This window comes from Monodon monoceros, unplaced genomic scaffold (assembly GCF_005190385.1).
Source record: "Monodon monoceros isolate NGI ecotype Baffin Bay Population unplaced genomic scaffold, NGI_Narwhal_1 Super_Scaffold_7, whole genome shotgun sequence".
NCBI lineage: Eukaryota > Metazoa > Chordata > Mammalia > Artiodactyla > Monodontidae > Monodon > Monodon monoceros.
The window spans coordinates 54051884-54079838 of NW_021703784.1; the positions used below are offsets into that span (position 1 = coordinate 54051884).

General features: G+C 52.6%; 1 protein-coding gene across 1 annotated transcript; it reads left to right on the plus strand.

The window, feature by feature from the left end:
• Positions 1-27955, plus strand: LOC114887550 (olfactory guanylyl cyclase GC-D-like). The gene is given in 18 exon segments (XM_029209357.1): positions 1-21; positions 679-883; positions 2665-2730; positions 2838-2903; positions 4325-4406; positions 5088-5184; positions 9003-9179; positions 9418-9574; positions 9877-9895; positions 9897-10018; positions 13425-13573; positions 16345-16508; positions 16933-17125; positions 22461-22657; positions 23629-23732; positions 24545-24639; positions 26237-26327; positions 27774-27955. Coding segments are annotated over 18 exon segments (2187 nt in total).

The following is a 27955-nucleotide window of genomic DNA, read 5'->3' on the forward strand; positions in this document are numbered from 1 at the left end:
ATGTGCGGCTTTGCAAGCCAGGTAAGGAGTCTGATCTTACAAATGAAATGGAAAACCATCAGTGAGGTTTAAGTGAGAAAAGATTTATGTTTTTTGAAAACATGGTTTGGTTGCTTTTTGGGGAATGGTCTGAAGAGGACCAGGCGAAGCGATAAGGCCCTTAGGAGGCTCCTGTGTGGTTCAGGTGAGCAGTGAGGGGTGCTGGGACCCAAGTGACAGTAGTAGATGTGGTGAAAAGTCAGTTTGATTGGGAACAAATTCTGGTATAAAACCAAAAAGATTTGATGATGAACTGGAAGAGAGAAATAGAGAAGTTGGGAATCAAGCCTAGGCTTGAGAAACTGGGCAGGTGGTAATTCCATTTCTTAAAATCTGGCAGGAAAAAAAAAAAATCTGGCAGGAGTGGAGTTTGGTGCGGTAGAATCAGGAGTTCAGTTTTGGGCATATTACGTAAGTCTGAGATGTCTGTGAGTGGTGGTGGCTGCCATGATGGTGGAGATGGTGAAGCTTCTGAGCGGGGACTGAAGTAATGGTGGGACTAAAGAAAGCACTGTGTAGGGGAATGGGGAAAGGGGATGATAATTCAAACAATTGATGCTGGCAGGAGGGCCAGGACCCAGAAATGTCTGAGAGCCTATGACATGGGGTTATGGGGTTGAGAGACCTTCTCTTCCACAGGTGTCCCCACTCTTTGGAACCATCTATGATGCTGTTGTCCTGCTGGCCCATGCCCTGAACAGCTCTGAGAGCCGTGGGGCAGGATTCCCAGGGACCCACTTAGGGGACCACACAGGGTCTCTGGATGTGGCTGGCTTTAGCCAGAGGATCCGGACAGATGAGAAGGACAGGAGGCTGGCTCCGTATGTCATTTTGGACACAGATGGTCAGGGAAACCAGCTGGTCCCCACTCACATCTGGACACAGGCACATGGCAAGTGCAGCCCCTGGGCAGGGCCATACACTTTCCAGGAGGAGCCCCTCCGGTACATGACTCCAGCTGCTGGTTTGACCCTAATACTCTCTGCATGAGAGGTAATTCATCTATCCATCCATCCACCCACCCATCCATCCATCTGTCTATCTGTCCATCCATCCATCCATCCATCATTCATTCATTAAGGCTCTCCATGTGGACAGTCATGTGAAGAGCAAGAGAAAGGAAGAGACTTGCCCCACCATCGAGAAGACTGACCCAGAGGTTGCGAAGCTCCAGGGAAGACTAGCAAGGCCTCGCCTCGGCCTAGCAGAGCTAAAGCATTTACAGAGCACGTTCCCATCTCTCAGCTCTCCTAAACTGCGCCGCAGCCTCGTGACAAGGACACTGTCCTCTGTGGGCCCCAGTGGACAGCTGAAGCTCAGAAAGGTTAGGTGACTTGCCCAGGGTCACACAGGGAGCCCTCAAGTCTTCGACTCCAAGTACAGGATTTCCTTTACCTCATGACCACTGGGGAGTGTGAGCTGTGAGGCCCATATGTTCTCATTTCCGACATTCATCTACCTGGATTTGCATCCCTGCTGGAATTGCACTGACACACAAGCACATAGGTAGATAGAGATGAGCACATGTCTACATGTATACACAAGTGCACCCACACTTCCTAGTGCACACTTAGTTACAGTTACCACTATCGGTGGGTAGATTCAGGTCTGGCCAGGCTCGCTTATGTCCCTGCCTGCCCCAGACCTTCAGCAGCCACCCCACCCCGTGACCTCGGCTCTGCTGCTCTGTTATCTCCATCTCCCAACGCTGCTTCGCTTCTCCTTTCCCCAGACACACGCCACCCTTTCTGGCCTCCCTGTGCATGTGCGTTTTCCTCTTCCTCGAGTGCTCCCACCTTGCCTGGCTAAATCCTTCCTTTCCTTGCAGAACAACTGTGCAGTCAGGGCTGGGAGCCCACCTCGGTGCTCCCCATAGCCTCTGGGTGCATGACTTCACAGCACGTGTGTCCTGTGCTGGGGAGGACCAGTGCCATCTGTCCCCAGACTAATGGGAGCTCATAAGAAGAAGCCTTCATGCAACCGTTTCTTTGCCTCTCTTTTCTTCCACAAATATTGACTGAGGACTTCCTAGGCACCAGGCACTGTGCTCAGCCCTAGGGAAGGAGGAATGAATGAACCATCATCCCTGCACTGGCGTAGAGCCCTTGCCCTCACCCCTGACCCCCCAGTACACTGTGAGCTCCATCACCGTGCTGGCAGTGACTGTGACTCTCGTCTGCTGTTGCATCTTCAATTCTCGGCACTGAGCTCAGCACACAGTGGATGTTCCAGAAACGTTTGCTGATGGATTTGTTGAATGAATGAATGAATGAATACCTGTCAGAAGGTAAAGTCTGCGAGCCAGGGCTGATAGAGGAGGTGTTTGTAGAGATCTCTGGGCTCCAGCAGCCCCTGGCTGCCTCCATCACGGCTTTACCACATTGTGTGGTGTTATCTCTGCTGTTCCTGCCTCTGCCACCAGACAGAATCCCCCGGAGAGGGGAGCCAGGGGCTGGTCTTCACGAGTATTAGCTCCATGAGGGTTGGGACGATGTTTCATTCAGGCTCCCGCCACCCCTCAGCGGCCTCTCTTACTTGGATGACTAATTGGCATCTCCAACTTGACTTTGAAATTGAACTCCCGATCTGCCCCCTGGCCTCCTCCCGTCGTCTTCCCCACTGCAGGTAATGGCAACCCCATCCTCCCCCAGGCTCAGGCACCCTCGTCTCCTCACACCCCACACCCAGCCTGTCAGCAGCACACTGGGGCTCCATCTTTAGAATTCGCCCAGAAGCAGAGCCCTGCTCACCACTCCCTTATCTCCTCCCTGGTCCAGGCCCCCGTCGTCTCTCGCTAGGTTACTGCAGCGACCTCCCTGCAGGCCTCCCTGCTTCTGCTCTTGTCCTGGACCTCACCGTGGCAGGTTGGAGGATCCTCAGAAAACATAGTCAGATCTGGCTCTCCCCTGCTCAGAGCCTGCAGAAGCTTCCCTTGCCCGGAGTCCAGCCAGAGCCCTCTCTGCCCTCAGCTCCCTCCTGCCCTCTGTCTTCCTCACATGTGGTTCTGCCCTCCCGTTGAATACACCAGGTACACTGCTGCTTCAGAACCCTTGTGCTTGCGGCTCCCTAGGCCTGGACCGCTTTCCTGTCTATGCTTCTTCCCTCACCTCCTCCAGATGGCAAGTCAAGCTTCCTTTCTAGGAGCCTGGGTGAGGGGCAGCGTGGGCGGTGGTTGGGAGCCCAGATGCCTGAGCAAGGCTGCTTGGGTTTGAACCGAGGCTCTGCCACTCACAGACAGTTGCCTATCTCTCTGCTTTCTCTTCCACAAAATCATGGTCATGACTGTACCTACTTCTAGAGGTCGTTGTGCAGAATAACTGAATTGAAATACGTGACATCCTTAGAATAGGTGCTCAGTGCAATACAATGTGCAATAGTATAGTGAGTACTACAAGCTATTCAGTGCTGTTATTATTATCTGGACTTAACTCAAATTGGGGGAGATTCATCCGCGGGCAGACAGTCAGTGCTTATCCTTCAGCAAAAGACAGGAAGGGAGGGAGACAAAGGAAGAAGGTATGCCTCCCCCCAGCTTCTGTGGCAGTGGAGGTCAATGTCCTCTCTCCAGAATAGGGCCTGGCATTTCACCACCTTGCCAGCCCAGGCTGAAGCTGGGGTTGCCCAAGCAAAGTAGCCCTCTCCACCTTGCCCAGTGGTCCTGAGCAGCCTTTTCACACCCAATCCTGATATGAGGGCTGGAGAGGTTTAGATTCAGTGTAAGGAGGGCCCTTCTAACAGTCAAAGTGAATGACACTGAAATTGGCTGCCAAAAGAGGTAGTGAGTGGCCCATCGTGGGGAGTATGCAAGAAGTAGGATAATCATTGACAGGGATCCACAGTATCTATTCAGCATCTTGCCTGTCCAGTCCCTGTGTAAGGTGCCTAGGAACCCCGAGATGAATAAGAAACAGGCTCTGCTGTCCAGCTGCTCTCAGTCTAGTGCAAAGAGCCTGACATGCTGGCAGACAAGGGCCAGAGTGTGGTCAGGACAGTCATGGGGTCTGAGCAGGGTCTGTGGGGCCCCTGGAGGCCAGGAGCCTGAGGTGAGGACCCTAACAGCTGTGCTGGGAATCAACATCTGTGCATGATGACCAGTCCACAGGTAGGACTTTCCCGGTCTGGGGCCATCCTGAGCCTTGCCCTGGAGAGGGTGCTGGGCAGGGGTTTGTGTCCTCACATCCCAGAGGAGGACCCAGGAGTAGGTAGCAGGAGCTGAGAGAAGGGGCTGAGCTCCATGTGCAGTTGTTACTGTTGGGACTCATGTCCAACCCTGCTTTCCCCACAGGTAAGCAGCCCCTAGGCGGCCTCCTCGCTCTGGCCCTGACTTGGTCTTGGTGCTGGCTGGCAGGCCTCACTTGCCTCATCAGGTGAGATCCTGTGTATCTGAGCCTCATTCTGTCCCTCTGTGCCCCCCACCCCACAGGGCCTCTCCTCTGCACACAGCCCTGGCATCTGCAGGCAGCTTTCCCATCCTCTGTCCCAGACCTCAGGACCTCCCCACCCTCCTGTCCATCCTAGAGCTTCAGTCAGGACCCTATCAAGGCTGGCAGAGGACCTCCTGGGAGGTCCTTTGAGACTTGGGGAAGAAGCCTGGGCCCTCAGACAAGACTCCATCCTTCCTGAGCTTCAGGCTACACATCTGTACAGTGAGGGCTTGGTCAGGATGACCCCCAGGGCTCTTCAGCTTGGAAAACAATTCTTCCTGGGTTTGAAGTCCTCTGTGATCCCTGAGCCTCAGCCACATCCAGGAGGGGGCAGTCTTCTGCCCCCAGCTCTCACCCCGAGAGATCTCCAGGTGAGTTGGAAACACCGAGGCTAGGGACTCAAAGGCACATCAGGCCTAGGGTCCTGCCCTGAGCTGGGCCGACGGGCTCTTGGGGGACAGTGCTCAGTGGTGCCCTTCAGCCCAGCTGGGACTGATGGGGAGACAGGAAGGGAAACAGGGAGAGGACGGGGGAGGGCTCTGGGTCAGAGGCAGATCCGAGGAGCCGGATGGGGGGAGTGATACTTGCACCATCCTCTCTGTCCTGCACTTTTCTCACCTTCAGATTGAGCATCCGGCAGCTGCAGCTCGTGCGGGGCCCCTACTGGATCCTGCTGACAGCCCAGGAGCTCACCTTCATCCGCTGGTCCCCCAGCAGATGGGTGGGTGGGGCAGGCACCGGGCTGGGTGGGCAGCGGCAGACAGAGCCGGTCTAGGGTCTTGACCACGCCCTCTGGAGGCTGCGCGTGGACAGTGCAAGTGAATCAAGAAGTGTCGCAGATGGCGGGAGCCTGAGGTCAGTGGCTCCCCAGGCCACCAGTGTGGCTCTGTACCAGGTGAGGACCTCTGCCACCCCCCTGCTCAGGTCTCAAGAGCTGTTATCAGTTTGGGAGAGCCCAAGGGAATCCATGGAGCCTCAGGGCTCTATATGCCCCATTCCTGCTATAGCATGGGAAACTGAGGCGGGGAGAGGGACAGCGACTTTCCTGGGTCCCACAGCAAGTCGGTGGTGGGGCTAGAAGTGGGAAGCAGGACTCCCAGCTCCTAGTCACACGTGTTTTGTGACCTGACCTTGGGAAACAACCGGTCCCTGGCCACTTGGGCCTGGGCACTGCCTGCGTGGGTCTACCCCGGGGCTTCTCTCAGCAATGGGCCAACCTAGGTCACCCTCCTGCTTGCTTCGGCAAGGGACAGTGAGATCCTGGGTCCCTGAGTGTGGGGCAGCACCCAGCCCAGGATAGCCTCCGGACAGAGCCTGGGCCACCAGCTGACAGGGAAGCTGGAAGGTCAGAGGTGAGAGCAGCAAGGTTTTAAAGTTGCTGAGGACACTGATTTCTCGGGGGCTGGGTCCTCAAAATCAACAACTGACTGATGCTCTGACTCTCCTATTCCGTGCCCCCCGTTTGATGAACCGGGCTAATTATTTCTAGGGGAAGCAACATGAGGCTCTTTCTTCTTCTGTTCCACCTTCTCCCTTGGGGAATCCCATCATTTTTCTCTTCTGCTGAAAGGAGGCTTTAATGATGTACAAAGCATGTTTTGTCTCTCTGAATGAGCTGCGGGCGAGGCTGAGGCAGAAATCCATCAGTGACGGGCGGGGGGTGCGTGGGAGAGAAGGCTAAGGTTACAGAAAACCCTGGGTGAGGACAGAGCCTCTGCCCAAGGCCCCTGCCTCTCTCACCCTCCCCTGTCTCCTCCCCTAGGGTTTCTGGGTCACAGAGAGCCCCTCACTTCGCTGGGTTTGGGGTGTCATAGGTGCCCGAGGCCTGCAGAGTAAAGCCGACCTCGGCGCTGGGAGCTAACACACTTTCTATCCACTATCTCTTTAGCTCTCTCAATGTGGGTGTGGGTGTCATCCTCGCTTTACAGAATTGGGACACAAAGTTCAGAAAACTGAAGTCCCTTGTCTGAGGTCGCAGAGCTAGAAAGTGGTGGAGTGAGGACTAGAACTGAGGTCTGTCAACCAAAGGAGACAAAGTCTGACTAGTTTCTGCTGGCTGGGCTCTTCCTGGCTTGAAGCACACAGAAAGAGCACATTTATGGGGAAGAATCTGAGGCTGAGAGAGGCGGAGGGTTTGCCGGAGTTGGGGACCAGCAGGGGGTGAACTCTTGTCGTCTTTTCTTAAACAGGGAGTGTGGGTGTGGCTGAAGAAGTTTGAAGCTGGCGCAGCCTCCTGAGAAAGGTAGAGCTGCAGAGGGCGTGGAGGGTGGGCTGCGGACGGGGTGCTGTCAGGAGACCCTTACCGGTCTGGATTGGTCTTTACTCAATGCAGAAGCTTCTAGCCTCAAAAAAGGAAGTGCTTCCTATCATCATGATCACTGCCCCATTGTCATCACAGATATACACCATCACTGTCACCATCACACACCAGCATCCCCAACGTCACATCACCACCCCAATATGATTATCCCCATGGCTACCAGGGGCGCACTCCTCTTCATCACTATCCTCACGTGGTACAGTCAGCACCACTGAAGGACCTCGACTGTATCCTCCATCCCTCTACACATCCATTCATTTGTCCACTAGTTTTTGAGCACCGCCTATGCTCTGGGCTTTGGGGACAGAGCTGTGGAGAAAAGAGACAGGATTCCTTTCTTCGGGGAGCTTCCAGTCACCTATCGTCACTACTCACATAAGCCCCTTCGCCCCCGAGATGGTCACCATCCCGAGAAGCACTGTGGGACGGAGGACAGAGCATAAGATTTGAGTCAGGAAGACCTGAGATGGAATCCTGCCTCCACAGGACACTTAGCTTTCCTGTAAAATGGAGCTAATGAAATCCACCCCAGGGGAATGATGAGGATTGAAGAGAATTGATGAAATAACCTAGAACTCTCTCTGGCAAGTAGAGTGCCTTTGGAAAATTGTGGATTTTATTATTATTTCCAACATCACCACCATCTGGAATCAGCTTCGGAGAGATTCAGTGTCTGGAGGTTAGGTTAGGCATTTCCCAGTGGGAATCTTGCAATCAATATGTGTAGATGTTTCTTAAAAGAAAAGGTTCTATCTGTGGGCAAATGAGTTTGGAAGTTTCTTGGCTTAGACACAGGACTTCTCAGAACCTTTAATATGCTGTTCCGGTTATCTATGACTGTGTAACAACTTATCCCAAAATGTAGTGGCTTTAAACATCAACCATTTTATGATATCTTACAATTTTGTGGGTAGGAAATTTGAGCAGGGCTCAGCCAAGCAGTTCTTCAGTTCCACTTGACCTGTATTGGGGGTCACTCAGTGGTTTTTCGGCTTGTAAATGGGCTGTCAGTGCTTGGCTCTCAGGTCAAATCAAGTCTACTGCCTGTTTTTGTAGAAAAAAATTTGATTGGAACACAGCCATGCTCATTCGTTTATGGAACTCTCTGTGGCTGCTTTCACACTGCAATGGCAGAAGTATTTGTGACAGAGATTGCAAGGCCTACAAAACCGAAAATATTTACCTTCTGGACTTTAACAGGAAAGTTTGCTGACCCCCTGTCCAGAAGGCCTCAGATGTCTTCACTCGCATGCGTGGGGCCTTGGTTGGGCGCTTGGAAGGGAGGACTCATCAGGACGTGCTTTCCCACTGTGGATAGTCTCAGGGCCTCTCCCCGTGGTCTCGCCAGTGTGGTGACTCAGGGTGGAGGGACTTCTTATGAGCATTCAGGCCTCCGACTGAGAGGGCTCCAACAAACAGGAAATGGAAGCTGTCAGTCTCCTAAGACCTGGACCCAAAACACGCAAGATCACTTCCACCGTGTTCTATTGGTCACAGTGTCACAGAGCCTGCTCAGATTCAAGGGGAGGGGTCAGAGGCCCAAGCTCTTGACAGCAGGGGTGTCAAAGGATTTGAGGCCATTCTTACCTCACTGCGTATGCTAATAAGCATGCAGATCTCTAAGGAGGGGGAAGAGTATTCAGGTTTCCTCCACTTAGTTGACCCCTGAACTGTTTTTGTGAGGAAGGCCGTGCTAGACAATGGTTTCATCTTTCCTGCTTGGGCGAATGCTAACCTTGCTGGCTGGATTCGAGCTTTCTGACCTGCTGGACTGCTTTCATCTTGTGCCTGATCTCTTCTGCTCTTCTGCTCATCAGTCTCTGACTCTTGGGGAGAAAATTTGCACAGTTTCTAGGTCCATGATGTCACTTAGGTTGAGAATAGGCCGAGATCCCTATTCTGTGGAGTTGGCTACAGCCTATTCACTTATTCATCCATGATGCTTCCACACACTCATTTCGCTGGCTCATTCATTCAACCATCCACCCATCTACTTACCCAACCACCCATTTCATCTACCCACCCATTCATCATTCATCCATCCATCATCCACTCATCCTTTATCCATCTATCCATCCATCCATCCACCCATCACATCCATCCAACATTTCTGATGCCTCTCTGTGTTCAGCTGTATGTTGGGTGCTAAGTACTGGGGGTCAGATGTCCACACTTTGAGAGTCCCCTGCGGGCTGCTAAGGTGACCATTGCCCTGGCAGATGCGAGAGCTGCGGCATGAGAACATTGCCACCTTCCTGGGCTTCTTTGTGGCCCCTGGGGTCAGTGCTCTTGTGTTGGAGCACTGTGCCCGGGGCAGCCTGGAGGATCTGCTGCGGAATGAGGCTCTGCGGCTGGACTGGACTTTCAAGGCCTCCCTGGTGCTGGATATGATCCATGTGAGAACCCTTCTCAAACCTGGAGCTGTGGAGGCAATGGGGAGGGAAGGGAGACAAGAGATGCTCAGATTTCCTAGGCCTGGGCTCTTCCCACTTTGTCTAACTGAGAAAAATCTGACAGTGTGGCAAAGGGGGAGGGGGAGGCAGGAAGGTTTCCTGGGGTCCGTGGGAATTCTGAGAGAAGCAGGGGTCCTTTCATTCACGACAGGCCCAAGGGACCCCCATTATTCCACTCCAGGGTGTGTGGTATCTGTGCCATCGGCATTGCCCTCATGACTGCCTCAAGTCCCGAAACTGTGTGGTGGCTGGACGCTTTGTGCTGAAGGTCACTGACCACGGTTATGCAGAGCTCCTGGACGCTCAGCGGGCTCCCCGCCCCCGGCCAGCCCCGGAAGGTCAGCTCAGGGGTGGGCAGGAGGCTGCCAGTAGGTTCTGAGACCTCTGTTTAAACTGGGTGCTTGTGAGGCAAGGGGAGAGGGGGAGATGTCCGGTGCTCCGGTACTTCCTGTGGTGTGACCTTGAGTTGATGGCTTTTCCTCTCTGAACCTCGGGGCCCTCACCTGTGAATGGGGGAGGACAGAAGCACCTCCCTCCTCCGGGGCTGTAGGGACAGGACGACGACACCACATGTGTGAGGTGCCTCCCAGCTTGGGTGGTCAGTGGGTGGCGGCTGTGTGGCCTCATGCTGTGATTGCAGCGCTGCTGTGGACAGCTGCTGCGGGGGCCCGGGGAACCCGGGCGGGGCACCCTCAGAGGAGACACCTGTAGCGTCGGCATCATCCTGCAGGAGGTGCTGACTTGGGGCCCGCACTATGGTTCCCCAGGGCTCTCAGCGGAAGGTACAGCATCGTCCTCCTCCTTCCTTGGCCTGTCTCTGGCGGAGACCCCATGTAGTTGAGGAGCTCTGTGAGCATCAGGAAATTGGGGCCTGAAAATAACCACACAGACACACATGCCTGGTTTGACAGCAAGAATTGTGTTTCTTTGACTTAAACCAGGCAGCCTTCAGCAACTCTGCCAAAATGGCAGCTGACCAGCTCCAGGGCTAAAGACGTTGGTTCCTGGGTGTAAGCCCAATCCCTTCCTTCCTCTCCCAATGTCATTGCCGTGTCCGGAGGTGCTCATGCCCTTACCACTGGGCTGCCCAGCACAGACTTTGAGTCTATGTAGACCTCAGTACTCCCCCTGGATCCCTTACTACATGACCTTACACAAATCACTTACCCTCTCTGAGCCTCAGTTTTCCCATCTTTATAGTGGGGATCAGATTTAAAAATGTGTCAGACATCCGGTCCATGCCTGATGTCACCGGTCTGCTCAGTATTTGGGGGCTTGGTCCTCTGCCTGAGTGGGGCTCCTTGAAGAGCATCTTTGTCCCCCTGCTTTTGGGTGTAATGACTCACACCTTCCTCATCATCACCTGGTCTTAGGCATTTTCTCTTCTGACCCCAGTGCCAGGGCCCAACTTCAGAAATATTTCCTCCCCTTCTGTGTTCTCTGTCGGGGCTCCCTGGACTCTAGGCTGCTCTTCTAATTGTCCCCCTGCTGCCTCTGTCCAGTTCCAGGGACCTGTCTCACAGATACCCTGCACCTCGGCCTGCAGTACAGGCAGGGATGGAGCAGAACCCACCACCCCTCCCACCCCAGATGGATAATCTGTAACTCACGGGGAGGCCTGGCCTCGCTTCTTTTCTGCACAAAGCATTGCTCCATGAATAATGAGCATTCCAGGCCCCAGATTTATGGGGTGGAAGAGTGGGAAGGGAAGGGGCTTGGTCGTGCCATTTGTTCAGCTCTCCTCAACTGCTCCGCCGCCCCTGGCAACATCTGTCTGCTGAGAGAGGGGGGACCAGCCGGATGGGTCTGTCAGCCATGCCACCGTGCAGGGCTTCTCATGCTTTAGGGAAGAGGTCTGGAACCCCAGGGTCACCCCTGGATTGGGCTGTCAGTCCTCGACCTGCTACTCCCTGGCTGTAATTCTCCTGGTCTCAGGCGGTAAAATGTCAAGAGCATAGTCTTTGGGGGACACGGACTTGAGACCAGCTCCACACCAATTCACCTTGTGACTCTGAATAAATCTCTTTCAGGCTCTGAGCCTCAGTTTTCTCATCTGTAAAATGGGGACCATGATGCCTGCCTCCCAGAGTATTTGTGAGGATTCAGTGAAATGCCTTAGACAAAGTGCCTGGCATACTGGGTGGTTTTAGGGGTGTGCTAGTGGGGAATCCCATGTTCTCTCCTGACTCTCCCAGTTGGAAGCAGACCTCCTTGCTCTTAGAAATAGCATCTTTTTAAGATCCTGTGGTGGCTGGGGGGGATACTTGTGGTTTCCAAAGCACTTTCATATGCGTTATTCCATTGGACAACCCTGTGAGGTGGGCTAGTGCACTCCTTTCAGAGATGAATGAAGTGAGGCTCAGAGAGGGGAAGGGACTCCCTAGCGGGGAGCCATGGGTCTAGGATTTGGGTGAGCTCAGTGCTCTTGCCCTAAAATCTCCTGGAGTCATCCACGGAGCAACTTCTCCACGGAGCTGGATGTGCAGCCTACCCGGTCAGCAGTCAGCAGGGCTGGTCCATCACAGTGATGCATTGGGTGTGGACAGCAGGCTCGGCATGGGGAGGGAACCCGAGACCCGGCCTGGCCTGGGCCAGGGGTTCCCAACATGCTTGCCTGTGAGGACTCCACTTTAATGACAAAAAAGTTTGGAGCTTCACATGCTACTATTTGACTTTTAATATCTGCTGACTGAGGAAATGCCCAAAGACAAAAATCTGCTCTGAAATCAGCAACACTTTGAAATGGATCTGTATTTTACTCATCACAACACCATCCAAATACTTTTGAAAAAGAGCTGGACATGTGTGTGTGTGTGATCTATTATTGGTTCCATCTGCACACACTCCTTTGCAAGCACATCCAGCTTCCCAGACCCTTTACTCAGAGGCCCTCAGGGTCTGACGCTTGCAGACCGGGAACCTCTGGGCAGAGAAAATCGTGCAGGCTGGGAGGCGATCAGGCTCAGTTCCAGCATCTGCTTGTTACTGACCCTGTGGCTGTGGGTGACCTAGTTCACCACCCCAGAACCTCAGTTTCCCTGTCTGTAAAATGGGACAGTGAATCATGGTCTGCCCCCAACAAGGAGGCCAGCCAAGGGAAATCCAGAAAGAAGCTTCTCCTCACTGCTTCCAAGGGACCCACCTCCTCACCGTCTCTGAGGAGGATCTCAGCCCTCCTCAGAGATTAACGTGCTATACCTCTAACAGCCCTGTGCGGTCTGTACTATTATTATGCCCTTCTGATAGGTGAGGAAACTGAGGCTCAGAGAGATGGCATAACGTGTACAGAATATAAGTGGATAATCTCGAAGTCCTCCCCTGTGCCGCTGAGAGCCTGAGCCTGGTACCCAGCCTCACCTCCTCCCGGTGCTCCTGTGACTCTCTCAGCTCCCCCAGGCCCCACTACAGCTTCCCGAGGTGGGGTTGTTTCCATTGGTTGTTAGGTGGGGAAGCCGAGGAACAGAGCGATGGCAAGTGGCAGAGACGGAGCTGGATCGTCGATCTATCTGATCTGGACTTAGTCTGTGGTCTTCATCATGTGGAGCGGGGACAGGAAGATCCACAGCAGGGGTGGTCCTGGGAGAAGAGTCATCATGATGGTGATAATGATAAGCAGAGAGTCTTGCTTCACACTTGTGGAGAGTTGGTACCAGACAGCCTCCAGGTGGCAGGGCTGGTAGAAAGAGCTGCACTGCGCAGGTCTCAAGCACATTCGTGGTCATTGCTGGTAACAGAGCAGTAACAAGTTGTGCAGGGTTCAGGGGCTGGAGTGAACCTAGTACCCCGAGATCTAGCTTCTGTCATCTCCTCCCTCAGCACCCCTCTTAAGAAGGCAGTTTATTAAGCTCATTTCACAGATGGGGAGACCGAGGCTCAGAGAGATTGCTGCCTTGTCCACCATCTCATAGAGAGGTGGTGGCGGATCCAGAATTCAAACCCTGTTCACCTGTCTCCCAGGCTGAGACCCCTTCCCCAGCCACACTGGGGCAGACCCAGGAAAACAGCGATCCTGGCCCACTGGCCAGCACGTCCCGGGACACAGATCAAGGGGCTGAGGAATACCCTCGGGGCCTGATGTCTGCACTCCACAGGCCCACCCTGCCCTCCATCTCAGGATCCCAGGCCCACCCCTTCCCACCAGCCCTCCTGAGGACCTCAGCCCCACTGCCCGGCCCGTGCTTGTTGCAGAAATCATCAGGAAGGTGGTGTCTCCCCCTCCCCTGTGCCGGCCACTGGTGTCTCCTGACCACGGGCCGCCTGAGTGCATCCAGCTGATGGAGCAGTGCTGGGAGGAGGCTCCGGAGGACAGACCCAACCTGGACCAGATCTATACCCAGGTCAGCGTCCCCAGAGGAGCTGGCTGCTCACAAGAAATGGCTGATCGGTTCACCTCACTTTCCCCAGCGGGGGCCCCACGCTCTCCTCGGGGCCTGGAACCATTGTGCAGAAAGGGGGCAATGGGCCAGCATCGTCATCGCTGCGGGTGAGGCCTGAGGTCCACCATCTGAGGAAAGCTTTCTCAGAACTCTGGGTTCAGGGACATTTGCCTTCCTGAGCACCAAGACCCATGCTAAGTGCTGTGCTTACTTCATTTAACCCTAATGATAGCTCTCCGAGGAAGCATTGCTGTTATCTGGGCTCTACAAGAGAGAAACCCAGGCACAGTGAGGTGAGGGGACTTGCCAAAGGTAAGTGAGGGAGCGAAAGGTGGGGCTGGAACCCAAACCCAGGTTAGTCTCTGCAGTGCTGATGCGGGGGACCCAACCCTGTGTCGGGCCTCCTGGCACCAGAGCAGAGGAGCCATTTGTGGCCGTGTAGGCAGCGCTGGTTCCCCGCATCAGGGAATGGAAGATGTGAGGGGGACTGGGGCCCCCCAGGCCTGCCTTGGGGACTGCATTGGGAGGGGGAGGCAAGCCCGTACGAGTTTTCAGGGCGGTGGTGGAGTGTGTGGGCCTGACTGAGCAGGCTAATGGCTCCCACAGAGCAACCCATCAAGCCTGAGGTGACATCTCTGTGCCTCCCGTTCCTGCCCTGCACTCCCCAGCCACAGTGGAACGTTGCCAAGGACAGGTTCAGTGAGTGAGAGGGGCTTCCAGACAGGTGATGAGGGAGAGAGAGGCAGGAAGACAGGAGAAGCACACAGGTGTCCTATGGGAAATCTGGACCTCAGAGTGAATGAGCTCTCAGTGGCCTCTGTGAGGGTGGGTTGCAGAGCTAGGACGAGCAACCAGTTCTTAAAACACCAGCCTAGAATCTTTCCAGGGGTCAGAGATTGCCATAGCTAGCGAGGTGGGGGAGCAAGCTGTTGCCCTGAGTGAGGGGTGAGTCTGCCTAAGGCTCAGTGGCAGAGAAGGCAGAGACAGGCACACGATACACTTCACATGCAGAAGGTGAGAATTCCATCACATTGTGGGGAGGCTCAGGGTCAGAAGGCCTGCATTCAGATCTATGCTGCCACTTACCTACTACTTGATCTTGGCCAAATTGATTGCACTGTTGAGCCTCAGATCTCCTTAGGTGATGCGTAGAAAGACTAACTCTGGTCTAACTTGACATGTTGGTGTGACCATCAAGTGAAATAACCAAGCCAAAAAAAAAAAAAAAGTTATTTTCTGAGGAGGGAATGAGGAGAAAGAGCACTGACCTTGAAGTCGAAAGACTTGGGCTATGTTCATATAACATTGTTCTGGGAGTACCAGCCAATACAATTAAGCAAGAAAATGAATGTTGTAAAGGAAGAAGTGATTGTTATTTGTAGATCCTATGATTTTGTTCCTGGGCAATGCAAGGGAAACAATGGAAAACACATTACAAATGATAAAATAATTCAGAGGGGTGGCTGGTGATAACATTAATATATAATAGACCTCAGTTTGAAACTCTGTTCCACCATTATGTTGTCCTTGGCAAGTTATATTTCTCAGATCCTTTGTGTCTTAATTTATAAAATGGGGACCTTCCTTGCAGAGATGACCTTACAGTCAGCTTCTTGTCCATATTGCTGTCTCAAGGTCAGCAGCTGTCACACTCATGGCAACTGACCTCTAAAGCTTATGCCTCTGCTTTGATGAGCAATACAAAATAGGTGCTCTTCAGGGGCTGCTGCTACTGCCTACCTTACAGACATTTGCCTGAGAGAAGCAGTATTAATGAAGGTTGGATATGCACACTTATATACACACAAAGGTCTAGATGCTGGATTTAGACAGGAATGAACCCCGTCACTTTGATCATCATTAATTTGCTTCTCCTACTGACTGCACTTTGGGAAGGTGCAAACCATACTGGGGAAGGTTCAAGGAAGTCTCCCTAGGAAACTGGGTGCCATATTTCCTATAAGGTTGTTGTTGAAGGTACAATTTATAACAACATGTGAATGTCCTCTTATGAAGACCTAAGAGAGGTACTTCTCTTTGCTCAGCACCAGCAGTAGTTGTGTTCCTTTTGAGAAGCTAGTTTAATACTCCATTGTCTTATGGACTCCATAGATTATGTAATCTCTATTTCCCTCTTTGCTTTGTTGCTAGGAAGCTCATATCCAAAATTGTGACCAAATTCTGGCATGCATTTTGCATATAGACCTCACTCCTGGATTAACTTTTTTTTTTAATCTTTACTCTCCTTTGGTCCCAGTGCCCTTACATATTTATTATTTTATTTTGTAAACAATTTTTTGAAAAGGGAGAGAAATAAAGAGGTAGAAATAGATTATATACGTAAATAATCTACATACATTGCTTTTATCTATTTACCCATCTCTTCATCCATCCATCCACCTATCTTTGAGAACAAAGAATGCCTATTCCACAGTGTTTTTGTGAGAACCAATGTGTTTGTTAATGGTGATGCAATGCTGGGAAAACTTTCCTTTGCAAAGTCCTCTCCCTGCCTGTTCACCTCATAGAGAACCAACCCATTTTTCCTCCCAGCCATCTGTGCTTTCACTTGTCAGAGTTGCCATCCCTTGTCTATTACATATCTGCTCCCCACCATCTGGCTCTTCCAGGCAGGGACTATGTCTGGTTCATTCCTGTGGTCCAGATTCTCAACCTGAGGGCCAAGTGTGCTGACCTTCATGGACAAATTGGGATTTTCATTCCATTTTCAGTTCAAAAGCATCAACCAAGGCAAGAAGACCAGTGTTGCTGACTCTATGCTGCGGATGCTGGAGAAGTATTCCCAGAACCTGGAGGACCTGATCCAGGAGTGGACTGAGGAGCTGGGGTTGGAGAGACAGAAGATGGAAAGGTTGCTCTCTCAGATGCTCCTGCCGTGAGTGGACTTGGTTGTGGCTCTAGCCTCAGTGGCTCTGAGCATGGGACCTGGGACATAGTAGGTGCTCAGTAAATCTGGGTTCCATTAATTCATTCAGTTCATTCATTGTTCATTTATCCAACATATTTTAATAGAATGCTTACATGTATTAGGCACTGTTGGGGGCACATGAGTGTTGAATTTCTGCTGCCTCTTTCCCTAGGGAACAAGGACAAGGTACAGGGTCCCCCATCTGACCTCAGAGGAAATAATGTCCAGAGAGGGGCAGGTATTTGCTGGAGGGGAGCCAGCACACCAACAGAGCTATCCCAGATCCCCTGACACTCAACCCAGGATTTTCCCCCAAATATCCCTCTCTCACTTCCAACTGTGGAAAGATGGTCCTCCCACCTTGTGACTCTGGCCCTTCCCATCCCTTCAGGTCTGTGGCTGGAGCTCTGAAAATGGGGGCGACTGTGGAGCCAGAGTACTTTGACCAGGTTACCATATACTTCAGTGACACTGTAGGCTTTACCACCATCTCAGCCCTGAGTGAGCCCATTGAGGTGGTGGGCTTGCTCAATGACCTCTACACACTGTTTGATGCTGTTCTGGGCAAACATGACGTGTATAAGGTGAGAGGACCAAGAGGCAGGCATTCCACCTCTCCCTCCTCTATGTTGTGTTTGCATCATACATTTACTTCCAGTCATTTATATATGCATTTTTTTATTAGTAAGCTATTGCTGTGTAACAAATAGCTCCCCAAACCCAGTGGTGTAAAATGATAAGCATTTATTATTGCTCACAAGCCTATAGGTCCAGCTGGAAATGTCTCTGGACTCAGCTGGTCTCACTCATACATCTGTGGTCAGTTGTGGGTGAGAGGAAACTCTGTTGATCTTGGCTGGACTCTGGAGCCTTTGTTGAGATAACTCAGTTCTGGTCCACATGGTATCTCACCCTCTAGCAGGTGAGTTGGTATTATTTACATGGTGTGGCAAAGTTCTGAGAGAGAAGGCAGAAGCCCAGAATCCTCTTGAGATCTAAGCTGGGATCAGGCACATTGCCGTTTCTGACATATTCTATTGGTCAAAGCAAGTCAAAAGGCCAGACCAGATTTAAGAGGTGGGGAAAGAAATTCAACCTGTGCCAGGCAAGGGCCGACAGGTGAGTCAGCTTCTGTGCCTGCCCTTGGCGAGCTCTCAGCGCTGGAGGCTGAGAGGGCCCCAAATCCAGCTAGGAGTAGATGCGTATAAAGAGCAAGGAAGGCTTCCTGGAGGAGGTGTCTTCCTAGCATTGTCCAGCCTGGGTGTGATTGCTCCAGGCAAGCAATGGGGAAATAAAGTGCTAAAGCTTGAGGCTTGAGAGGGTGGATCTAGTAATTGGGAGGGATGCTGAATGGGTTGTGATGGCTAGACATGAAGTGGGCCAGTGGTGGGAGTGTGTGGTGGGTGGGACACGATGGAGTGGGCAGCAGGGGCCTTGGCAGAGCTGTCAAGATCCTCCACAATCTAGTCCCTGTGCACCTCTCGATTCTGGGTTTGAGTCCCACCCTGAACATCAGCTTGTGTGTCACTTTGTCTTCCCCTCTCTGGACCTCTGTTTCCTTATCTATAAAACAGGAATAATGACTCCAGTCCCAGGGGTTCACAGATGATGGGCAGATCCTCTCCCCCTGGTAGAAGTGCTGTGTAAACTGTGAGCCTGTGAAAGTGAATAGCTTTCTGCCCTCTACGCCTGCTTTGGGGGCCTTCCCACCCTGCCCCTATTCTGATCCAATTGTTGGGGGGTCCTAGGTCAGCCTCAGACACAGTGGATGAGGTGGGGAGGAAGCTCCAGGAAACAGCCATACTCTGGCTCCCCTGGCCTTAGCCTTCGTTTGTGACATGGCAGCCCCCTTCCTGCCACCACCCTCCAGGAAAGCCGGGACTGGGGAGGGCCAGGCCCTGGGCTGAAGCCAGGACGGAAAGGATGCATGGGCAGGAAGTTTCAGAGGAGAGAACTAACTCTTTGAGGTGTGAGGAAGTCTGCTGGTAGCATTACACACAGTGTCCCGACAACAGCAATCTCCAGTACTTATTGAGTGCTTACTGTATACCAGACACTGGTACACAGTCTAGATGCCTTCTATGTATTAACCCATTTGATCGTCATGACAATGTATGAGGTAGATAATAGCACCCCTAGTTTACAGATGAAGAAACAGGTGGCTAAGCAGCTTGTCTAATTACATAGTCCCAGCGGAATGTGAAGCTGAGACTTGACCTTGGGCATTCTGGTCCTGTAATCCCACTTCCTCAGGGCTCACCATCCCGGGACACGGACAGCCTCAGGATAAAGTCACAGGTTCGTAGCGGCCCCTAAGGCCCTCCAGGAGCTGGCCCCCCCTCCCTCCCCACTGCATCTCCGCACTCTGCCCCTGCAGTCCTCTGTGTTCCTCACACAAGCTTTGCTCTGTCTAACCACGAGGCCTTTGCACATGCTGTTCCCTCCTGGAACCCTGCTCTCTCTCCCCTTCTGCTCCCTCCTGGTCTCAAGTTAGCTTCCCTGCCCTCCCAGACATGGTTAGGAGCTCCTGTGTGATGCTCTCATAACTACCCTCGGACTTGTTGGTTCCAACCTAAACCGCTCTGTCCCCAGTGCTTGGCAATGTCCAGTACATGGTAGGTCCTCAGGAAACATGTGCTGACTAAATGAGGAGCTCACTGAGGCCCAGAGAGGGAAGTGCCTTGCCTGAGGTCACAGAGCTGGTAGGTGACAGAGCCAGGACAGGAAAGTGCCATGTCCACCACCACCGCCCAGCTCTGTCCACTGCCCCACACTGACCCGCGGAAACCTGAGCCACTGGAATTCCTAGTACACATCTTCCTTCCCATTCCCCGTTCATGTCCCAACCCATGGTCTGAGGTATTCTCTGTCATGCTGGCTGAGTTTCCCTCTTGCCTCCAGAGCTACCGTGGGCCCCAGGAAAAGATTCCTCATCTTGTCTTGCTGAGCCCTGCAGCTTTGATGTGCCCTGAGTCACCCCTGACCTTGTCTCTTCCTCCCCTGCTAATCTTTTCTCACACATGTGTCCCTCCCAGCTCTGAATCACGCTTTCTGATCTGCTCTGAACTCTGGCCAAGAGGTCTGCATCTTTCTGGCAGAGTGAAATGAAATAAAACAAGGCCTGCACACCCATCCAGATGTGGGGAAACAGGAGGCCGGGTCCTCCCCATGTGCAAGCGCATCTCTCATCGCTCATGCAGAGCCTTGGTTTCCCCTCCATCCCAGCAGGATCTGGTTACTGCTCTTTAATCCGGTCTGGGCTGGGAGGCAGCCAGGCGATCATTTCCTGGTTCCACAGGGGTCTGTGGTTCCCTCCCAGCATGCGCTGAGTGAGCACTTTCATGGACATAACTCTGGAGCAGGGTGCGAGTGGGCTGCGGGGGAGGAGAGGGTTCACCTCAGCCACTCCGCCTGGAGGGTGGGCATGGCCCCGGCCATACTGCTGAGCCACCCTAGGCACATCACTTCACCTCTCTGAGCCTCAAGTTCCCATTTGTAAAACAGAGGTGAAAGTGCCTATGGCTTAGGGTGGTTCTGTAGATTAAGCAGTGTGAGAGGAAGTGCTGTCGTTCATGCCAACACGATGATGAACACCAGCACGTGCAGGCGCTGAGCCCTTGCCCTGAAAGCACAGAATTGCGGGGGGGTTAGATGTACCAGTTAAATGTCTACAGAGGACTGGCCTGGCCTACAGATTGTCACAGGATATCTCATTTAACCCTCAAAATGCCCCTCAGAGGGATGCATTATTATCCCTACTGTACAGATGAGGATACAGGCTCAGAGAGGTGGGTGACTCGCCCAAGGTCACACAGCAAGCCAGTGGTGGAGTTAGAACAGAGGGAGAGAAAGAGCCCAAGCCATGTGTATCAGGAAGCAGCATAGCATATGGGCTCTGGAGCTAGACTGAACCAGTTCAAGTCTGTGCTGGGTGACGTTGGCGAGTGACTTAACCTCTCTGGCCCAGTTTCTGTCTGCAAAATGGCAAGAGTAATAGTACCTACCTCACAGAATTCTTGTGAAGACCTAATTCTTGTAAAGGGTTTGGAATAGTGTCTGGTCACATGAGTAATAAGGGAGCACTTACTTAGTCCTTCTTCCAATCTTGCCAATCAGATAATGCATTCGTCCTCCTGCGGGGAAGAAGTGTGTGGGCGGAGGGAAAGCCAGGGCTTGCTCATATTTCTCCCAGGGGCGTGGGGTGGGAGGTCTCTCTCCTCTGTGGAAATGTACACAGTGGGGGGCAGCCCTTCCCCTGACCCAGCCGCATTCAGGCCAGCCCACAGTAAGTGCAGATATGGGGAGGGAGGGAGATGGAGGTCACAGCACTGAGGAAGGAAACATCTTTTCCCCAGCTGGTGACCGGGGAGATTTAATGGACTCGATGCAGTGAAAACTGGGCTGATGGATGGCTTGGATCTCAACAGATAGGGACTGGGGGAGACCATTTTAGGCAGAGGGACTAGACCATCAGGGCCTGGAGGTGAGCAAGCGCTGAGTGTCTCTGCGGGAAGCAGGAGGTTTCCCGTTTGGCTGAAACGTGGGGAACCAGGAGCAAGTGTTAGGAATAAGTCAGGAAATTCTGCAAATCGTGGGAGTCCCTGATTCCTAGCTCCATGGGGAGTAAATTTTAAGCCTTTTGCTGTAGGGAGCAAATTTAAGTATATGAGCAGAATGTGGCATGATTAAGGCAGATCGCTTCCCGGTATCTGGGCAGGGATATTCTGGGTGAGGGAAAGAGCTGGGGGACATAGGTAGTAGGGCACAGTCCACAGATAATGGTGTGCGAAAGAAATTTATTGAATTATAGCACCCCCTGTGGGCACGAGAAGCGTCGTCATTATTATTACTGTCTACCAGGTGCTGAGGGAGAGTGGCTATGCCTGGCCAGAGGGAAAGCTCTGATCCACAGCTCTGAGGGATGCCTGCATGTGCCCGCTGTAGGAGTGGCAGTGCAGGGCTCTTTAACCTGCAGATGGGAAGACTTGGGGTGTAGAGTTGCCGTCTTCAACCTTGGCTGGCCTGGCCTGTGGCAGGGGAGAAGGCCACGGTATACATCTGTGTCCCCAGCACCTGGAACAGGGCCTTCAGAATAGAGAATGAGCTTCAGAATAGGAAAGAACTGTGGCTTGAGTTCAGGGGGTAGAGCTGGAACCAGCAGGTGAAAGGCAGGTTACCATTCAACTCAACTTTTGTAAATCAGAGTTGCCCTGAGGGAGAAGAAGGCACCTCAGGAAGGAGACGTGAGCAGGACCGACAGCCACGGGGAGGCAAGTGGGTGGCCTTTAAAGTCCCTCCTAATTCTGAGACTCTGGGATTCTATCGTCTCCAAAAGCATTAGCCCAGGAGAAGATGATGGTGATGGTGATGGTGATGGTGATGATGGTAACGAGAGAAGTCTCTGTTTATTGAGCATCTGTGACAAAACTGGTCTTACCTCTTTATCTTTAATATGCATTTCATATAAGAGGAACTGAGGCTTGCACAGGCGAAGTGGCCTGACCAAGGTAAATGGCAGAGCCGGGGTTTGTATCCACATCTCTTGGATTTCAAACGCTACATTCCTTTTAGTACACCTTGGAAGGCCAAGCGTTTGGGAAATAGGTTATATGTCCAACATACATGTACTCCTCTCCAGATGAAGCCCTGATCTGCTGCTGCGGGGTTCTGCAGATGGGGCGCCCAGGGCTGCTGCCAAGGAGCTCATGGTCTGGGGTCAGAGGTAAGACCTGCAATTCAGACAAAGGTGATCTGAAATGTGCAGGTCTAATCATTGCCAGAGCGGCTGGGAAAGATGGCACTGTTCGCCAGAGACTTGAGGGCTGGGTCAGGGGCTCCAGAGAGGTGGCCTTGTGTGGGATGTGGGTCAGTCGAAGGCGGGGGGTTCTTGTCCTGGAGCATGAAGGCTGTGACTTCTAGGTGGAGACCATCGGGGATGCCTAAATGGTGGCAACAGGGCTGTCCCAGCGCAACAGGAGCCAGCATGCAGCTGAGATCACCAACATGGCCTTGGACATCCTCAGCTCTGTGGGCGACTTCCGGATGAGGCATGTGCCCACTGTGCCCATTCGCATCAGGGCTGGACTGCACTCAGATATGGACTTGGGGCTGCGGGAGTCTCCCAACCCTGCCTGGGACGCTGGCTGGGGCAACCCCAATGGTGTGCTTCTGGAATCCTGAGATTCTAAAAATCCATAATAGAAAATTTTTACAATTCTTTTTTTCTTCTATTATTTTAAGGTTCTAAGATGTCATAAATCAAAGAATCTGTGATGCTCAGATTCACACATATATATTTTTTTATCTCAGCATCTGTCAAGGTCATCTAAGTCCATGCTGAGGAGCTGACAGTCTGATGGAAGAGGCAGAACAGAGACCTTCTGTGGTCATGCAGACAACTCAATATTTGCTGGGAGGGGACTAGGAGAGACCTCAGGGTCTCTACTATAGAACATCCTTCTCGTGCCCTCACCCCTTCCTCCCTCCATAACTTCACCTGTGGGATAAAGTCCAAACTCCCCACCCCCCTCATAGCCTCCAAGGCCCTTGCTATTCTCTCCAGCCACATCTCCCACCACTTTCCACTTTGTATTCTGTCTATACCCAGCCACTTGCAGTTTCCCACAGGCATGTGGGCTCTGCGCCTCTGTGCCTTTGCACCTGCTGTTCCCTGCCGACTCATTCTCTCATCCTTCAAGACACAGTTTAGGTACTGCCTCCTCCAGGAAGTCCTCTGGGCTGGGTCAGAGTCTTCTTTCTGGGCTGGCACAGCCCTGGTGCTTCCCTCTTCACAACACTGATTAGTGTTTATACATATCTCCCCACCAGGCTGGGAGCACCCTAAGAGCAGAGCCTGGTTCCAATTTATCTGTGCCCCCCTACCCCCAGCCCAGAGCCTGGCATAGATGTCATCTCCTCTCTGGGTGTTCTTGGAGATTCCATACAGCTTCATCCTCACCCCCCAGCTGGAGCCCAAGATGTGGGGTGGGGACAGCAGTTTGGGGAGAACTGGGGGGACAAGAGTGCTGTAGAGACTTCTCTTCGGTCCAGGACCTGCTGGAGCTCACTGGGCACATCTGAGTTTCAGAGCCCTGCATGGGGGTGGGGGGGTTGTGGGTCCCACCACGTCTCAGTACTGCCTCTCTGGGGACACAGTTAACACCGCATCCCGGATGGAGTCTACAGGGATACATGAGTGTCTCATATTTCTATCCTAGGGAAGCCCAGGGAAGGACTCTCTCAATGACCCCTGCAGCCTGGCTGTTTGAAACAGTGCTTAGTAACCAAATCACCGCCTGGTGGCAGCGTACCCTAGTTATCAGTAAAACAACTAGAAGGAGATGATGTATGTCACTGGTTCTTTTAACTTTGCACAGGGCTTTTGTGATGATCTCATGAGAGAATTTGCAGGGAAAACAACGACTCCAGAGGCAGGAAACCTGGGTCCTCACCCTGACTGGGTCCAGTGTGCTTAGTGTCCTTGAGCAAAATGCTCTTCCTCTAGGTCTTGGTTTCCCCATCTTTCCAATGAGGAGACCCCTTTCAATTAAAAAAAATATGCCGTTTTAGACCCTTGCTGGCAGCAGGAGCCTCTCTGATGGCCTGGCTAGAGCAGCTGAAAAAACTGAGCCTTTGCTCCTGGCTGCACAGATTGTGTGCTCCCTAATGTCGCTCAGTACGTATCCTGCTTAATCAGATGTATGGCCCTAGAGGGGAGCCCTGCCCTTAAAAGAAAAATAACTGCTTATCTGCACTGGCTCAGCCTTCAAAGACTTCCCTACAAGTAGAGATTATGTTCCTAGAGTTTCCTTTCCCTTGAGACCTCCACTTTAGTGCCCAGCAATCTACTAGGGGGACAAGAGGGCCAGGCAAAAGGTATTGCATGAATCAGAGTTGTGTGCATGACTGGCTGGAACTGGGGCTGTTACAGGCTCTTAATGATTTTACCGAACACTGGGTATGCTGTCACCAGGTGGTAACTTGACTACCACCTTTCTTCTCAGCATACAGAATTCATGTCTACATAAGCACCGCCCAGACACTGCTCAGCCTGGATGAAGGCTACAAAATTGTTATCAGAGGCCAGACTGAGCTAAAGGTGAGAGACTTTCTTTCCTGGGATTGATGGGAAACGTCCCCAGAGGTCCAGTTTCTGCGGGCAGCAGGAGAGATTCTCATCTGACTGACATAGCTAAAGGAAATGCCGGCCTGGGAGCTGATCACCTTTGATGTCCTCCTCGCTCCCCAAATTCTAAGGAAACATTTCTTCCGGGGATCCCCTCCCTCATTCGGCTCCTCATAAGGAGAAGGGCCAGGGCAGAGAAGTTACTTCCCTTGATGACCTGCCTGGGCAGCACGCTGGTGCACCACAGATAGTAACATATTTATTACCACAGAAATAATGAAAGGAGGATCCACGTCCCCATTTTACATTTGAGGAAATTAAATTAGAGAGGCAAAGAGACTTACCCAAAGTCACACAGCTGAATCCTAGGTCTGGTGGCTCCAAAGCCTGTGCCTTCTCCATAGCACTGTTGGGCTCTTACTCATCCTTCAGAACCCTAGCACAGACCTTAGCTCTCACTGAAGCCTGCCCTGACCCAGGAATATCCGTCTTCTTCCTTCCCCCCAGAAATAACTGTCATGCCTTCTCTGTGCACCCACCAGTCCCACAGCTGGCCCTCTGATGTTGTCAGTGTGATGTTGGGTTGTACCTGCCCATCAGCCCTCAAAGGCAGAAATTGGTCTGTCACGTCTGCATTCTTTTTTTTAATGTTAACGTTCAGTAAGGTAATGGTACCATCCTATGAATGACTTTTCTTCCTACCCCACCCCCTTTCATTTCCCCAATTCCTCAGCTAGAGCCAGGCCTACTGGAGTGACTGGAGCAGCTGGGGCATTTAAAGGCCCAGGGTTGCGACTGGGCCCCAGAAATTGGGGGACTCCCGTGGGGGGCTCCACGGGACTCACTTCATTAAGCGGTGAAATGTCAGAGCAGCAGCTCAGAGAGGAGCAGCTACTTGTCCAAAGTCGCACAGCCTGTGAAGGCCAGCGTAAGCGGAATCCTTTGCTTTGGAGGCTGAAGTTATGGGCGAGTGGAGTAGGGGCAGGCGTGTCTTGTTTGGGGGAGTAGGCACTAGATGTCCTAAGGAACAGAGGATTCTGATGACAGAAGGGGATGCAGAGTGGGAGTCGGGAGGGCAGTATGCCAACCTCAGGTTCTTTGGGCTGACCTGAGGGATCCAAGGGGCAATACCCATCCCTGGTCCAGGTGGCACGTGAAACTTCTAGGGCAGCCCATCCTGACCCCCCCAGGTAGCTGCACCCCCATCCCAGGGGAGACCACTGTATCCTTCAACAGTTTGGGAAAATCACAAATCACAGAATCCTGGGATCTTAGCATTCCATGACTGCTGGTTATAGAACTCATGATTCATTATTTATTTATTTCTCGAACGGATAAATGTTAATTCATTTAATCCTCACAACTCTATGAGGTATTCAGGAAACTGAGGCACAGAGAGGTGAAGTATGTTGACCAAAGTCACACAGCTAGAAGTGACAGAGCCAGGATTTGGACCCAGACAATCTGCCTCCAGGCTCTAGGCTGCTTTCCTCCCAGCTGTGGGAATCGTGTCTCTGCCCTGGCTCTCTGCTTGAGAAGGTATGTTCAGCTCTTTTCCTCTCTCTTCCAGGGGAGGGGCTTCAAGGAGACCTACTGGCTGGTGGGGAAGGCGGGCTTCCCCAGACCCCTCCCCACACCTCTGGACATCAAACCCCGGATGAGTAAGTGGAATTTCCCCCAAAGCTTGGCCTCTGTTGTTTGAAATTTGATACTTGTTATTTTTCTGATTATAAAGGTATTACCTGCCTAGCGGGGATAACTTGGAAAATACAGAATTCTTTAATGATTAAATAATCTCCATCTTTCCACTCCTGAGAGACAGCCACTGTTAGCACTTTAGCTAACAGTGGTTAGCTAAACTGGTTAGCTGGTTCCTGCCAGCCTGTTTCTGATGTCTAGGTCATGGATGAGATCATGCTGCCTCCATAACTTCTCATTCTGGTCTGTGCTCTCCACTCAATGTCCTGAGCGACCTGGGTATCATTTACTCACACTTGTAGTTACAGCATCAGGATTGCAACATGTGGCGGCCGTGATTAGCTCAACCTCCCTCTTGTCACTCAGCATGTAGAGTCTTCCCATTCTGAGCCCGTTACAGGTGATACGTTGATAAATATCACTGGGCGTTTGTCACCATTCAGACTATTTCCGCGGGGGGTATAGCTCAGTGGTAGAGCATTTGACTGCAGACAATTTCCGCAGACGAGGAATTTACAGATCAAAGGCCCTCATGTTTTAGGGGCCAAAAGAAGCAGATTCTCAGAGCTGGTGCCTGCCCTGCAGTTGGGCTCTTTCCTTTGTCCTCTGTCCTTTGCGACCCCATGTCCCTCGCTGAGGGCAACCCAGGTGAGATGGGGGAGCGGGGGAAGTAAGAACATTTTACTGCAATGTGCTGTTCCTCACTCTCTTCCACTCGAGCACCGGGCGGTCCACAGGGGGCCACAGGGCGCAGGTCCTGCCCATAGCTAAGAATTAGTTTCCTAGAAATGAGGCAGCCCAGGGGCCCACAGGGCCCCACGGGCTCATTCCACCAGTGGGTGGCTGGCCCGGGGATGGACAGAGCCCCATCAGGGGCCCACAGCACGACCACATCAGAGCTTCCTGCCCAGGATCTTTTCTTCATTAGAACTTCCAACTGACTCCTCGCAGCAAGTCCAGGATAGCCCCCTGCCATCTCTCAAAGACCAGAAATGTGTGGGGCACACATGGGCTTCCTGGGAAAAGACCAGCACTAAAGCAGCCTAGGCTGCGCGTCCTCCAACTGGAAGGATCGATATGGACAGGAGCTGAGGGCCGTCAGAGCATCCCTGCCCCCCCGCTATCAGGCTGCCCCCGGGCCTCAGGACCCCAGGGAACCCGGGCAGAGCAGTGCCTGGGGGCAGGCAGTGCCGTTCATCTTCATCCCTGAGTGCCCTCCCTGACACACACTGGGGTCCAGCGAGCTAGGGAGGAGGAGGGGGATGGATGGGCATATGGAGAAACCCTCAGGGTGCAGCACGCACACAGATGCACCCTTTTTATAAGGACACTCCAGATTCTTGGGTGCAAAACCAGCTTGTGTTCACAGAAAGGCCCCCCAGACAGCCCTGGGTCCTTCAACTTTGCAGACGGTTTGCCGGGAGAGGACCGGGCTCAGGACTGGCTGTGTGACGTGGGGCAGGTCCCTGACCTCCCTGGCCTTCCCGTGGGCCACAGCAGCCCCCAGCACACTCACCCCCAGGAGAGCATCTGCGGCCCTCTCACCCTGTTCAGTCCCTCTGGGTCCTCTACTCCAGCTGCCGTCCTCTGA